At 39.0% G+C, this 14,202-nt stretch overlaps 1 protein-coding gene across 1 annotated transcript in view; it reads right to left on the reverse strand.

The window, feature by feature from the left end:
- The window catches only part of atp13a1 (ATPase 13A1), an 81,178-nt gene that overhangs the window by 61,567 nt on the left and 5,409 nt on the right, over nucleotides 1-14,202 (reverse strand). Inside the window, exons 2-6 of the mRNA XM_073069174.1 lie at nucleotides 9,836-9,925; nucleotides 8,308-8,495; nucleotides 7,210-7,282; nucleotides 4,103-4,258; nucleotides 2,930-2,999 (exon numbers count right to left, since the gene is read on the reverse strand). Coding sequence (XP_072925275.1) covers nucleotides 2,930-2,999; nucleotides 4,103-4,258; nucleotides 7,210-7,282; nucleotides 8,308-8,495; nucleotides 9,836-9,925 — 577 coding nt within the window. The remainder of the gene's footprint in view (nucleotides 1-2,929; nucleotides 3,000-4,102; nucleotides 4,259-7,209; nucleotides 7,283-8,307; nucleotides 8,496-9,835; nucleotides 9,926-14,202) is intronic.

Genomic DNA, 14,202 nt, shown 5'->3' on the forward strand with positions numbered 1-14,202 from the left:
CTACACATCTACCCTATCGAGTCCTTTCAACATTTGTTAGGTTTCAATTGGGATCCCCACACATTCTTCTAAACTCCAATAAGCAGAGGTACAAAGCTGCCAAAACCTCCTCAAATGTTAACCCCTTCATTCTCAGAATCATCCTCATGAACTTCCTCTAGACTCTCTTCAAGGAGAGCACATCCTTTCTGAGATATGGGGGCCAAAACTGTTAACAATACTCCAAGTGCGGTCTGACTAGTTTCTTATAAAGGCTGCATTATCTCCTTGCTTTTATATTTTATTCCCCCTTGAAATAAATGCCAACATTGCATTTGCCTTCTTTACCACCAACTCAACCTGTAAATTAACCTTCTGGGAGTCTTGCATGAGGACTCCCAAGGCCCTCTGCACCCAATAGCAATTGCGTAAATTGTTATCTTTTGCATTCTGCTTCCAAGATTTTCAGACTAACATGTGAAGCTCTGTAGAGGAATCACAGAATATAAATTTTACATTTATAATTTTTCCTTCAAATCTTTAAATCAAATATTCTTTGACAAGTCACCCAGATTTTACACAACTTAATATTTGGACTTTTTCTTGTAGACAATAAAATTAATAAAAAACTTGCAAACTTGTGTTCTTCACTATTTCCAATATTATTTGCTAATTCTGTGTTCACTATAGCTGCTATCTGAGATGGATGATCATGTTTGACCAATTCCTCTTTTTAACTAATTTAAATGGCACCACATACAACTACTTAAGCATTTTGTAAAAAAAAAGACAAGGCATGAATATTCAGCATCCTGTGCAGTATCTGGAAAAGAGAAACTAATAATATCATACTATTGTCCTGCCATCAGAACATAATGGTTAAACCAAACAAAACAGTAACTAACACCAATGATTTTTGGAGAGAGAGATATATATATATATTTTTTTTTAATATATTTAAACGATCAGCAAGAAACACAGGCACTGCTCCAGAAATGAATACAGTGCAATGAAGGATTCAGTGTATGTTTTAAGCAGATTCATTTTCCATTTCATGGTCTGGGGTAAGAAGCTGCTTCCCACCCTAAATTCTTGTCCTGTTGCTATGTTACCACCTGCCTGAGAAGGGGGTATCAGAGGTTGTTGGATGGCTGGGAGGAGTCACTGATGATGTTAAGGATCCTGCATACGTAACTTTCCTAATATCTTGGACTGGAGGGAGAGAGACTCCGATAATCCTCTCAGCAGTCCTTGTGATACTTTTTAGGGTCTTGCAGTCAGGTGATTTCAACTCCCATACTAGACAGTAATGCAGCCTGTCACGACACTCCTAATGACGTGCCTGTAAAGACTGGTTACACAGAGGATGTGAGGCCGTGTGGGGGAAGAAACTGACCTCACTCACCTCAATCTCCTCAGGAAGTGGAGACACTGCTGTACTTTTTTGACCAAAGAGGTATTTTGAGGAACCAGGTAAGATGTGTCCATTTTGTGTGCTCCCAGAAACTTTGTGCTCCTAACTCTCTCCGTAGATCATCTTGTCTTGTCCACACTGAGTTATCAAGTAGTTGTGCTCACACTATCTTACCAGCGGCTCTATCGCTCCCCTGTACACCGTCTCGTCATCATTGCTGCTGAGGCCATCAACAAACTTGATGATTCGGTTTGAACTGGCTCAATGCAGTCATGTGTCGGCAAAGTAAAGAACAGTGGACTGAGCACACAGCTCTGGGGAGTGCAGGTGCTCAGCATCATGAAGCTAGAGATATTTCTGCCAACATGAACTGACTGACCTCTGTCAAGTCCAGGTGTTGAGACCCAACTACAACAGTTTAGCCACCAGTTTCTGAGTTATGATTGTACTGAACTGAACATCAATCTAGTCAATAAACGGCATACAAGGCATCATTTTCCAGGTGGGACATGACAGAGCAGAGGGCAGAGGCTATCAGTGGACTTATTTGAGAGATAAGTGCATAGTACACTTATAGTATAGTGTATAGATAAGAGATAGTACAAGAGACATGAAAAATGGAGGGAAAGCACAGCTCCATGATTTTTCAATGACTTGAAGCATGCTGAGGATTAAGTAGTGTACACTGGATTAGATATCTGTACATTATTGGCTCCAAGCATTTAGCCACTTAACTGATACTCTCACTTTTCTGAATCTTCCCTTCTCAATTCTTAACACTTAGAACAAACTTTCAAATTCATCTAGTCTTCACAATATCCCACATGTTCAACTTCCATTTTAGTTATAGACTCAGCCAGCTCCATCATAAGCACTAGCCTCCCAACCATAGAGAACAGCTTCAAAAGTCAGTGCCTCCAGGCGGCAACATCCATCATGAAGGATCCTTTACCACCAGGACATTACTACCATCAGGGAGGTGGTGATACAGGAGCCTGAAAACAGTGTTTTAGGAACTGCTTCTTCCCCTCTGCCGGATTTCGAAACAGCTCTTTAACCCGTGAACATCTCACTCTCTCGTCCTCTTTTTGCATTGTTTCTCTAATTTATGGTAAATTTTTATGTATTGCACTGTACTGCTGCGCAAAAGAACAAACTTCCCAACATCTGTCAGAGATAATAAAATCAATTCTGATTTAGTTCAATCATACTTCTATGAATTAAAAGCCAGGCAACAATCAGATGGCAAACTTAAATTTTGCAGCTATCTCAAATCACTGTTGAATCAGCTTCAGAGTCAGTTGCCCAGTATGGAACAGTTAGGTACACAATACTGTAATTTGGAATATAGATGAAAAACTAGTTTTTCTTTAAAATCCCAGAACATCAACATTTCAACACTCCAATACAAGGAATGTTAAAAATGGATTTTGTGCAAAAGCTATTTAAAAACATTGTGGAACAGTACTCATCATCCACATGGTCATAATTTGCTCAAGTAGTATTGCCATATTAATAAATGACTTAAGTACTTGCCTATTGAAACAATATCACCAGGAATGAGCTCATCACTTGAAATCTGTCTCCACTTCCTGTTCCTGTAGACCTGGAGGAAACAAATAAAACTAGTGTGGATATACTAGTTAGAACAACACATATTCCTGACTATCGATCACATCAGGGAAAACCAATAGAAAATGAAGAAACTCCAGTATTCATTCAAGCATCAGAAACCAGCACAAAACACATGCAGTAAGATGGCCTAATCATAGCATGGCTATTTTTTTTTTACATTTGATCAAAGTTAAATCTCTCATTTATGAATGTTGTAGCTGCAATAAAGGAAATGGAAAAGTGGGTTCAATTGAAACAAGCAGCAAATAAACACATGTAAAGGAACAATAATTCAGTTGGCAAATGTGCTGGTTTGTTTTCTCTGGAGTGGAGGCTGACAGGAATTCTGACAGAATTTATAAAACTATGAAAGGCATAAAAAGCCAGAAATAAAAACACAAAATGCTGGCAGAACTCAGCAGGCCAGACAGCATCTATGGGAGGAGGTAGTGACGACGTTTCAGGCCGAAACCCTTCATCAGGAGTGTTCTTTCTCCCCCAGGGTGGAATTATCAAATACTGAAAGTATAACTCAAAGGTGTGAGGGAGAAAACTTAAAGGACATTTACAAGTCAAGTGTGATTTTTAAAAAATACATAATCAGAAGAGTGGGGGTGCCTGGAAGGTGCTGCCAAGGGAGGTGATGGAAACAGACACAATAGCAACTTTAAGATGCACTTAGACATGTAAACAGGTAGGGAATGGGGAGACACATTGCCCACGTGCAGGTAGTTGGGATTAGTTAGGGATCAAGGTTAGCACAGTAAGCATAGGCCAAAGGACCTGTTCCTGTGCCAAACAGTTCTAGGTTCTATTTTTCTTGTATCCAATTTCTGTATCTTAAATTTCTGGTATCCAACAGTGAGGCAAATTGTGCACCACACGTTGCTCTTGTAGTGACACAATGACAAAATGGAGAAGTGTAGAAAGCCAGACATCCAAGAAGAACACTTAAAATAGATTTTAATAACTGCAGTAAACTATCATGACTCTTCCTGGATCTCTAATTAAAAGAGAGACAACCAGTGTCATTCATGACTTCCCCAACCTCATACTAGTTGAATACTAGACAACCTTACTTGTACAAGCTCCTACCTGGATCATGTAGGGTTTGTTGCCCATTTTCCGGATCTCGGACATGTTCCTCATTTGTTGCTGCACCAGGGAGGCTTCAAAGGCCACCAGCATGAAAAGGGTAAAGACACTGTAATACCAGTACTCATCCAAGCACCACAGACCCACACAGAACACCTGGAAAAAAGGACAGACTTACAATATACCCACCACTATGTACCCAAAATATCAGATTCATTGCTAAAAGGAGCTTAATGTGAACCCCCAGCACCACTGTATTCTGCTACCAGGCCAGGTTACATTGGAGCAGAATCCTTTATTTTCCTCACTGAATTCAAAGTCAACATGAGATGTATTTGAATAGCAGTTAGATTTTCAAACTTTATGATGGTTTTTAACATAATATTTACTTCACAAACAAGATTCAACCTTATTTGTACAGAAGATAAATTGCTGTCCGGATGAGAGAGGAACACTGGGTTCCTCCCAAGAACTTGGACAGGTCATCTTATCTTGCTGTCTGTTAAATGTAATAAACTTGTTGGTGCAGACAAGCAGGTACCATCAAGACCTGGAATCACACAGATTAAAGTGTCACTCATAGGACCAGAATCCCTCCTGTTACAAAGCATTAAATTGATTCCAGCTTTCCACTCATGGCTGAGGATACATCTTCCAATATGCCTAGCTTCAGCCAGGACATTTCTTTTTCATGTATAGCCACAGACAGACTATTTCTCAATGTGCTTCAATTGCTAAGTCTCCTGCACTATAAATAACACATGTTGGAATCTTACCCCAAATGCTTCACATTAAAATTCAAACAGAACTGATAAATGGAGAATTTATCTTTGTGGCCTCCAATACATTGTGTGTTATAACTCATCAAAATTGAAGGCGAGTAGGTGCAATCAGAGGTCGGACCTCTGCAATGTCTTTGCTAAAATGACAAGGTGCATGGAATATTCATAAAGAATTAAAGTGCCAGAGGACAGAAAGAGAATAAATAACAGTTCAGATATAGGAGGGCTCAGGGATGAAAGATAAAACAATGTAAAATGAGTTTGGTGAACATGTGAGTAATGAATATAGTGTGCTAAAGTGATCAGGTAACTAAGTACCACATCATTAAGGTCTACAATATATTGGCAAATACAATGACTCCAAGTAATACAGGGATTGAGTGATGGTGGGGGAACTTTATAGTCCAAAAGGAAATAGAAACTGACAGCAGTATTGTACAAGGATGAACAGGGCAGATGTAGGACTTGTGGCCCATCTAACCTGCTCAGCTATTCAATTATGGCTAAGCTTACACCCAGTCCACCTGCAGGAATTAGAAGAATTACTGTTATTAATGATAGAAAACTGATTGAGAAACAAACTGTGGAAGATTATAACAGCATAAAGCTACAGAAACTAACAGGTCTTCAATTTTCTAATGTGCAAATTATATTTCTAAAGGGTATACAAGCAGTTAGAAAGTATTAGAGAATGTATGAAATGATAAAATCTTTACATTTACAGCAGTTATGGAGAACTACAAGGCAGCACCAAAGACAAAATGCAGTCCAATTTCAGTGATTTCCAAGGGCATTTAGCGCCAAAGGGTTGCAATTAAAATTAGTAATTCAAGTATCGCCTAAACAATGAGGCAAAAAAGGAAAAGCACCGAACAGTAGCAATGCAAGTGAGAAAGGAAGATTACCATAAGCTATAGCACCCTCATTTCAATCTTAAAAACAAAATAGTGGTTGAAGTCGTCAGGCAGTCTACATGGAGAGAAACACTGCCTCAGTACTTCTAGAAACCCTTTTCTTAAAAATTGCCTGTATTTTCAACTATTTGCTTTTCCGTACTAACATCAGGAGGAAAAATAGCTTGCAACAATTGAGAAAAATGTGTGGAAGACATCCAAAAAAAAAAAGGAATAAAGGCATATGAGAATAGAGCAATACGCACAATGTGCTGGAGGAGCTCAATAGGCAGCTTCTATGGATGGGAACAGTTGACACTCGGGCCCAGACCCTTCCTTCATCTAGTCCTGATAAAGGCTCTCGGCCCAGAATGACAACTGTTTATTTCCCATTCATAGGTGCTGCCTGACCCATTGAACTCGTCCAGCACATTGTGTGTATTGCTCTAGATTTTAAGCCTCTGCTGTAACTTGTGTCTACGAGAATAATATAAAATGGGGAAGTATAATTAGAGAGAAAGGCCATTGTAATGTTTGAGTGATCTACATATGCTAGCTGAAGCCTCAACAACCAGAGAACACAGATTTAAGGTAATTAGCTCAATAATGAGGAATTTTTCTTTCGATGTTTCTGGTCTAGATCCTTATCAGGACTGAAGAGTACTGGATTGAAATGTTGACTGTTCATTTCCTGCCATAGATTTTGCGTGGTCTACTGAGTTTCTCCAGTGTTTTTGTGTTGACCCAGATCCCCAGCATCGACAGTCTTTGCCTCAGGATTTTTTTCATCTTGCAAGCAATGACCCATACTTCAGTTTGATAGATAATTAGAGATAAGGGTACAGGGAGAGATGTAAATAATCAGTGGGTGGCTTACGACCAGGCATGGGTACAGTGGGCTAAAGCCAAAAGACTTCCTCTCCTCAATGCTCAATTTGATGATCCTATGATGGGAGCTCAAATATCATTACTTTTCCATCTATAGCAAAGCACACAAAATACCAGAGGAACTCAGCAGGTCAGGAAGCTTCTATGGAGAGGAATAAACAGGTGATGTTTCGGGCCAAGACTTTTATGAAAAGTCTCAGCCCGAAACTTCAACTGTTTGTTCCTCTCCATAGATGCTGCCTGACATGCTGAGTCCCTTCAACATTTTGCATACATTATGCTGGAAATCCAGAGCCTGCAGAATTTTGTGTTTATTACTTTTCCATCTGTTCTACAATGCTGGTTTATTTGGTGGACTCGATTTATGAACATACTTGGTATGAAAAAAACATGCTTAAGGACAGCTTCCCTCACTCAAATTGTAACATTTAAACAAATTTATTTCAGTACTGATGCATGATCATGCTATTTGCAAAATACTCCTATTAAAGCCAAAAGTGGTAATACAAACACTCTATTTTTAAGCAACTGTAAAGGCACCTACCTGAAAAACAAAGAAAGGAGCTGTGGCCCTCTCCTTGAAGAGTTGCATAAATTCAGGAACCACCATTTCAGCCCTGACAAACATACATATCAGAAATGAGAACAAATGCTGCATCATACTGTCAAATCTCCACAGATACTTTAAGTACATGGGAGTATATGCAATGAATGATCAGTTTAGCAGGAATCACTAATATGTATTTTTAAATAATCGTGTATTTCAAACTTTGTTCCTTCCCATTTGACCCCAAACACACCAATTCTTTAGGATGATACTCCTAAGGAGGCTTGACAACCTAATCCAATGGCACAGACAGCAGTTGATGCTACTCTGCTTTTCTTAGATCATAAACAAAGGACTATAACCTGAAAGCATGTAATGGGAATTAAAATATTTCAGTAAAACTTTTCATCATTTATTTGAATGCTCCAAAACATCTATAATCACAGAATAGCAACCGATCTTGTTAAAAACTTCTGAGTTATTGTGAAAAGTGCTATCAAAAACATTGAAATGTAGTTAATTAAAAACGCAAGGAAAAGCATGACATTTAACCATTCTAAAAATGTATACTACCTGATCCTCATCTTAGTATCCTGAAGCCATTTCTCCATGTAAGCAGATGGAGTTGCTGTTTTTATATCTAACTTGCTGAACGGTCAGGAGGCAATAGACACAAATTCATTTTCGGCTCAAGTCAAGAAATCACTGCAAAAGTGCAACCAGCAAGTTCAAGATTTCTGAACTTGGTGGTACTAACACCAAGGTTACTAGACCAGTGGGGAAAAGAACAGGAATGGGACTAAATAGACAGGTGCAAACACAAACAGTGAGGAATTTGAGGACATTCTCTCAATGCTGATTACAACTTTATTTCATTAGTCTGCAACAACTGATTTAATTATACGAATCCTGCATCTGATGCAAGGTTATAATTCCAAAGATGGCTTGGTTATGAAGCCATCACTATGGAAGAATCTTTTGTGCACTAATTATAAAATTACACACAAAATACCAAAAATATAGTTATCTTTAAAAGTGGAAAAAGACTGTAGCTATTGTATAAATAAAATTATATTTCAAGTCTTCAGTACATACTTGTTTGTACCATATTTCTTTTCAGCAGCTTTCAGTTCTGTTTCATCCTGGAATCCCTTGGCAGTGTGGTAAAACTGAAGTTGAAAATCTACTGGAAAAGCCACTGGAAGGAACTCATTTTCAACTTCATCATACCAGTATTTAATCTTCTGAAACTCAAAAGAGATGATTTTCTGATGATTCTTGTCCTGCAAAGAGATAAAATTGTTTAAGCACTGATATGTAAACTCAGATTAATAGCTACAACGAATGAAAATAAAAAAAGGCAGTCACCTCATATCCAACGAGCGACACTCAAAACGATCACCTCAACTGTATCCAAAATCAATCTCTGCCCAAAACTTTGTAGTTCACATTTCTAAAATGGTTCAATTCATCTTCGATTGAAGCTTTATTCATTTCATACCTGTCAGAAAGTTATCCTTCCCCCCCATTTTAAATATTTTTGTTCCACTAACATTATTTTTAATACTGAGTTCACCTTGCCTATTACTACTTCAGACTATAAACACTGCACAGCTGATGCTCCACCAAAACTTTCCACTGACCTACACTTGCCTTCTGCTGCTGTTCTATGCACCCTTAGCTATTCAGGAATCCCATTTTGAAGTGCAAACATCATTTACTATATTTAAGATTAGTTAGCACTCGGAAGAATTACATAACTAATAGATTTATGCTTCTCTATTCTGGTAGTTTACAATAAGAGGACAAGCATTAGAAAGGTACGCTATTATGTCTTTTACACCTGTTTCACCATTCATCAAAATCAAGGCCGTCTGCCTCAGGGCTAGTTTTCTGCACTATCACCATATACCTCAATTCTGCCAAGATTCTGAAATCTGTCTTACAAAGGACAATTAAACCTCCTTTATCTCTAACCTGGAAGTTAAGTTCACTCCCCAAGTTAAGAAATTTCTCATCTCAATGCTAAACAGCCTTTTCATCAAACTGTGTTCACTGCTGCTAGAATACTTAGGGGAAGCATTGCTCCTGCATCTAGACTGTCAAGTCTCTTAAGTTTTCTAAATTGCAATCAAAACTTCTCTCATTTAAACATACTATTGCTGTTTCCAGTTGAGAAGTTTCACTGCAAGCATCTCCTTTCTTGGACAAGGAGACCAAAACTGCACTTAACACCCCAGGCATAGCCTAATGCGATAGTGTTTGCTTAGTTCAATAATCAACCCTCTTGCCACAAACACTATTATACACTGTCAACTCACCTAACCTCGTGCCTGAACAATGGTTTTTAATAACCTGTGATGTCATCAACTTTACCCTATGTCACCATTTAGTATGCGCACCAAAACTAACTTTACACATCCTCCTTAAACCTCTTCATATCCTCCTCCCAACTGACTATCTTGGATAGCTTTGGAACAATGAAATTTCATCCGTCCTCACCCATACTGTTGGATAGACTCAGGAAACAGAGCTTAAGTATATTACATCGCAATTTAATTTTGAATTGTGAAAAACAACAAATATTTTCAGCCACATGCACAATTAAGAATCACACACATACCTGGTCATGTTGAAGCGGCACCAACTCAGGGGACCCATTATTAGGAGTAGGAACAACCTTGGCCCAAGTTGCTTTGAAAGGATTTTGTTCCTATAGTACAAGAAATCAAAATGATTGCAGACAATGAATCTTTTTGGTTTGTTATCTGTTCCTTCTAAGCATCCAATAATTACTTTTAATCATAAATTTATTTAGCGATACAGCATGATAACAGACCCTTACAGCCCAACAAGCCCAATTACACCCATGAGATTAATGAAACTACTAACCCATGTCTCTGGATGGTGGGAGGAAACCAGGGGTTAACACATACTAACTCCTTACAGACAGCGGCACAATTGAACCTGGGTTGCTAGTGCTGTAAAAGCATTACGTTAACCACTATGTTACATCAGTGCCGAAGTTACATCACAATACTGATATCTGCTGCTTTCCTTAATATGCTGATGCAAACCTTGAAGCATTTTCCACTTCCTTCAGCAAACTACTTCCCCTTCCTCCCTCTAATACTTCTCTACACTTCCCTAAAGCTATGTCTTTTCCCCTCAAAACTCCACTCATGCCTACTTCTCCCCACCATGGTTCAATTGACCATCACCATGAATGGGATGAGATTCTGGTTCTAGGATTGATTACCGTAGCTCCATTATACACTACTTTAGCTAGTGAGCAAGTTTGCATTCGATGTTGCAACTTTACAAGATTAGTATCATGACTTTTATGCCTGGTATGAGATCTCCATCTTCAGATATGCTCTTTAACAAATCAAAGATTTACCTGCCTCACTGATAATGAAACTCACCATTGCATTCAATGTCCGTCTTCTCCCATGATCTCACCATTAGCCTTTATCATCCAGGAGCATTATAGCACAGCAAGATCAGATTGGTAGAGTTTGACTTTACTGAATGCAAGGCACATCCTCTGGTTCGTTGTAGAGAACAAACCAACAATATCTTTGAGTTCAGCCTCCAAGCTCAAGAATTGTTTGCTTATTGCAGCGAAGCTACTAAGGCTCAGGTGAGCTTGGTTCTGGAATATTGCTGCAGCAAGGCAAGACTTTCCATATCAGCTTTGAAGATCAGATCAGTTTCTATGGATTTTTATTGGTGAAATATAACACTGCACCATGAAAGATTGACAATTGAAGTGGGCAATGATCTTCAGTGTTTTAATGAAATGAACCAAACACATTCCGACCATCTACAACCAACTGGTCCTTGCTAATACAAAGCAGAAACATATCCAATTTTCATATAATATCATATAATCCAATTACATAATAATATCATATAATCCCATTTTCAGCAGTGACATTCTTATCCACACCGTGCATACACATTACCCCTTCGAAGTGAAGCAGTGATCTTCATGTTAGATGGATGCTTTGCAAGAATGTTTTGGCCATTATGGTTTCACCAAAAACAAAAATCAGAAAATTACAGCACAGTAGACATTGTTTGTTCTGTCAAGTCCAGCCTGGTTCTGTGCAAGACGATGCAAAGTCTTCAACTCTACCATCCACTACACCTTACCTCTGCAAATTCTCCCATCTCCTTGCTATTTTACTACATTTTCAACACTACAATTGACTCTACTCTGCCATGGTAACAGTCTTGGCAAACTAGACTGTAAATACTCACTACATGAAATGATTTTTCCTCATGCCATTTCTGGCTATCACACCCAATTTGGTATCACAGGCCAACCTTTAATACATGACACATGAACTATATTGGATCAACTGCGAAAATCTGGCAAGTGCACTGATGGCTAATGGATCACACAGTGAATTGGTAAGACCATGCTCTCTTCTCACTGCTGCCATTGGGGAGGTGCTACAGGAGTCTTGGGTCTCACACCACCAGATTCAGAAACAGCCCTTCATCCATCAGGCTCCTGAGCCATCATGGACAACTTCACTCACCTCACCACTGATCTGATTTCACAACTTATGGACTCACTTTCAAGGACTCAACAACTCATGTTTTCAGTGTTATTTACTTTTTTGTATTTATAGTTTGCCTTCTTTTGCACATTAATCGTTTGTGACTTTTGTGCAGTTTTTCCACTGATTGTACTGTATTTCTTGTTCAGCAAGAAATTGAATCTCAGGGTAGCAAAGATGACATACATGTTCTCTTTTACTCTGGGTCTCCTACACGCAAAGGTTCAATGTTTTTTGCGCAGGCTTTCAAGTGTGCACGTTTCCATCTTGGCAGGCCCAGTGCCATTTACGCACTAAGCTGCCCAGTGTGTGCAGTGGCTAACATGACTCAGTTAATTCTGCTACTCCATTGTCGGGCTTGCTCTGCACGTGCGGAGTATGCACCCGCAACCCAATTCATTGTATATTACGTTTAAGATCCAGAAAGAATGTCAAAGGTTACAGGGTGAACACAGGAGAATATAAATGAGGGAAAATAAATCAGCATGATCCATTGGCAGAGCATACTTGCTGGGTTAATTCTGCACCCATGTTTTATGATAGCTACTTAGGCAGCTAAAGAGTATGTGTGTGTTTTTTATACACACACGTTTTTTATAAATATACACATAAATACACACATCTTAATTCATAGAAATTGAAATACATTTGGAAAATTATGACTGACTAAACAATTATATACTGCTTAAACACTTATTGTATGCAGCAGATTAGATTTACTTTTCAGCTGGTTTGGCACAACATTGTGGGCCAAAGGGCCTGTTCCTGTGCTATATTGTTCTTTGTTCTAAATGCCTACAACTCTAATATAATTTGCGCCAAATCAGAAGAAAGAATGGTCCATTTAAAGCCTGAAAATATACATTTCCTTTGATTTACAATCCTAAATTCCTGTATCTCAGTACTAAAAGCAGTATACCTTGTGTTAAAAGTATTGCCATTCATGCTCCTGGGTAAACTTGCACTGCATATTTCCTACTAGGTATACCCCCAAGGATATCTTCAATCTCTCACTGCTGCAGTCAAGGTTGGCACCTGCTTCTAAAGGGTGACAATCATTCTGAAGTGCCCAAGAACAGGGTGCCTCAAAGACAATTGCTCAAATGGATACAGGTTTACAGAGGATCTTGACTCTCCAATCGGCCTTGGATTGACTTGACAATAATACCGACGCCCAGCTGTTTATTGACCACAGATCAGCATTCAACACAATCATGCCCTCAGTTCTAATCAAACTCCAAAACATGCGCCTCTGTACCTCCCTCTACAACTGGATCTTTCATTGGGAGGCCACAGTCAAAGCAGATTGGAAATAGCATCTCTTCACTGATGATCAACATCAGTGCAACTCAAGGATGCATGCCTAGCCCACTGCTCTATTCTCTACACCTATGAATGTGTGGCTAGGCACAGCTCAAACGCCATCCATAAATTTGCCAGTGGCACATCTATTGTTGCATCACCACCTGGTATGGAGAGAGCCACTGCACAGGGTCAGAAAAAGACACAAGTTGCCAACTAAACAAGCTCCATCATGGGTATTAGTCTCCCATCAAGGGCATCTTCAAAAGATGATGCCTCAGAAAGGCAGCATACATCATCCAGGACATGCCCTCTTCTCATTGCTATCATCAAGGCGGCAATACAGGAACCTGAAGAGAGACATTTCAATAACAGCTTCTGCTATCGGATTTCTAAATGGACAATGAACTCATAAACACTATTTCACTTCCCCACTCTTTCTGCACTACTTATATATACAAAATTAAATATTTTTTCTTATTGTAATTTAGTTTTTCTTAATGTATTGAGGTATCTTGCTTCTGCAAAACAACAAATTTCAAAACATAATACAGAGACGAAAAAGGATCCAGTGTTTTCCTGGAATATATGACAAATAAACCCTCTCAGGCTTCCAGCCGGGTACAGATATCAATCTTAATCTACGTTTTGATGACAAATCCTACCATTGAAACAACAGTTACAATTGATACTTGTATCCACCTGGAAGCCCAAGAAGAATTTATGAAGAATATTACACCTGAAAAACAAAGTCAAATGCTCCACATCAAACGCGAGGAAATCTGCAGATGCTGGAAGTTCAAGCAACACACACAAAGTGCTGGTGGAACGCAACAGGCCAGGCAGCATCTATAGGAAGAAGCAATGTCGACGTTTCGGGCCATCCCGATGAAGGGTCTCAGCCCGAAACGTCGACATTGCTTCTGCCTATAGATGATGCCTGGCCTGCTGCGTTCCACCAGCATTTTGTGTATGTTGCTCCACATCAATTGGTTTTCCTTTAACTATTCTATAACCAAAACTTCAAAGAAACTTCAGATGACAAAATTAAGATTAGCTTTATTTGTCACAAGCATATTGAAACAGTGAAATGTATTGCTTGGCTCAATGAACAGTG

Source organism: Hemitrygon akajei, chromosome 16, assembly GCF_048418815.1.
Source record: "Hemitrygon akajei chromosome 16, sHemAka1.3, whole genome shotgun sequence".
NCBI lineage: Eukaryota > Metazoa > Chordata > Chondrichthyes > Myliobatiformes > Dasyatidae > Hemitrygon > Hemitrygon akajei.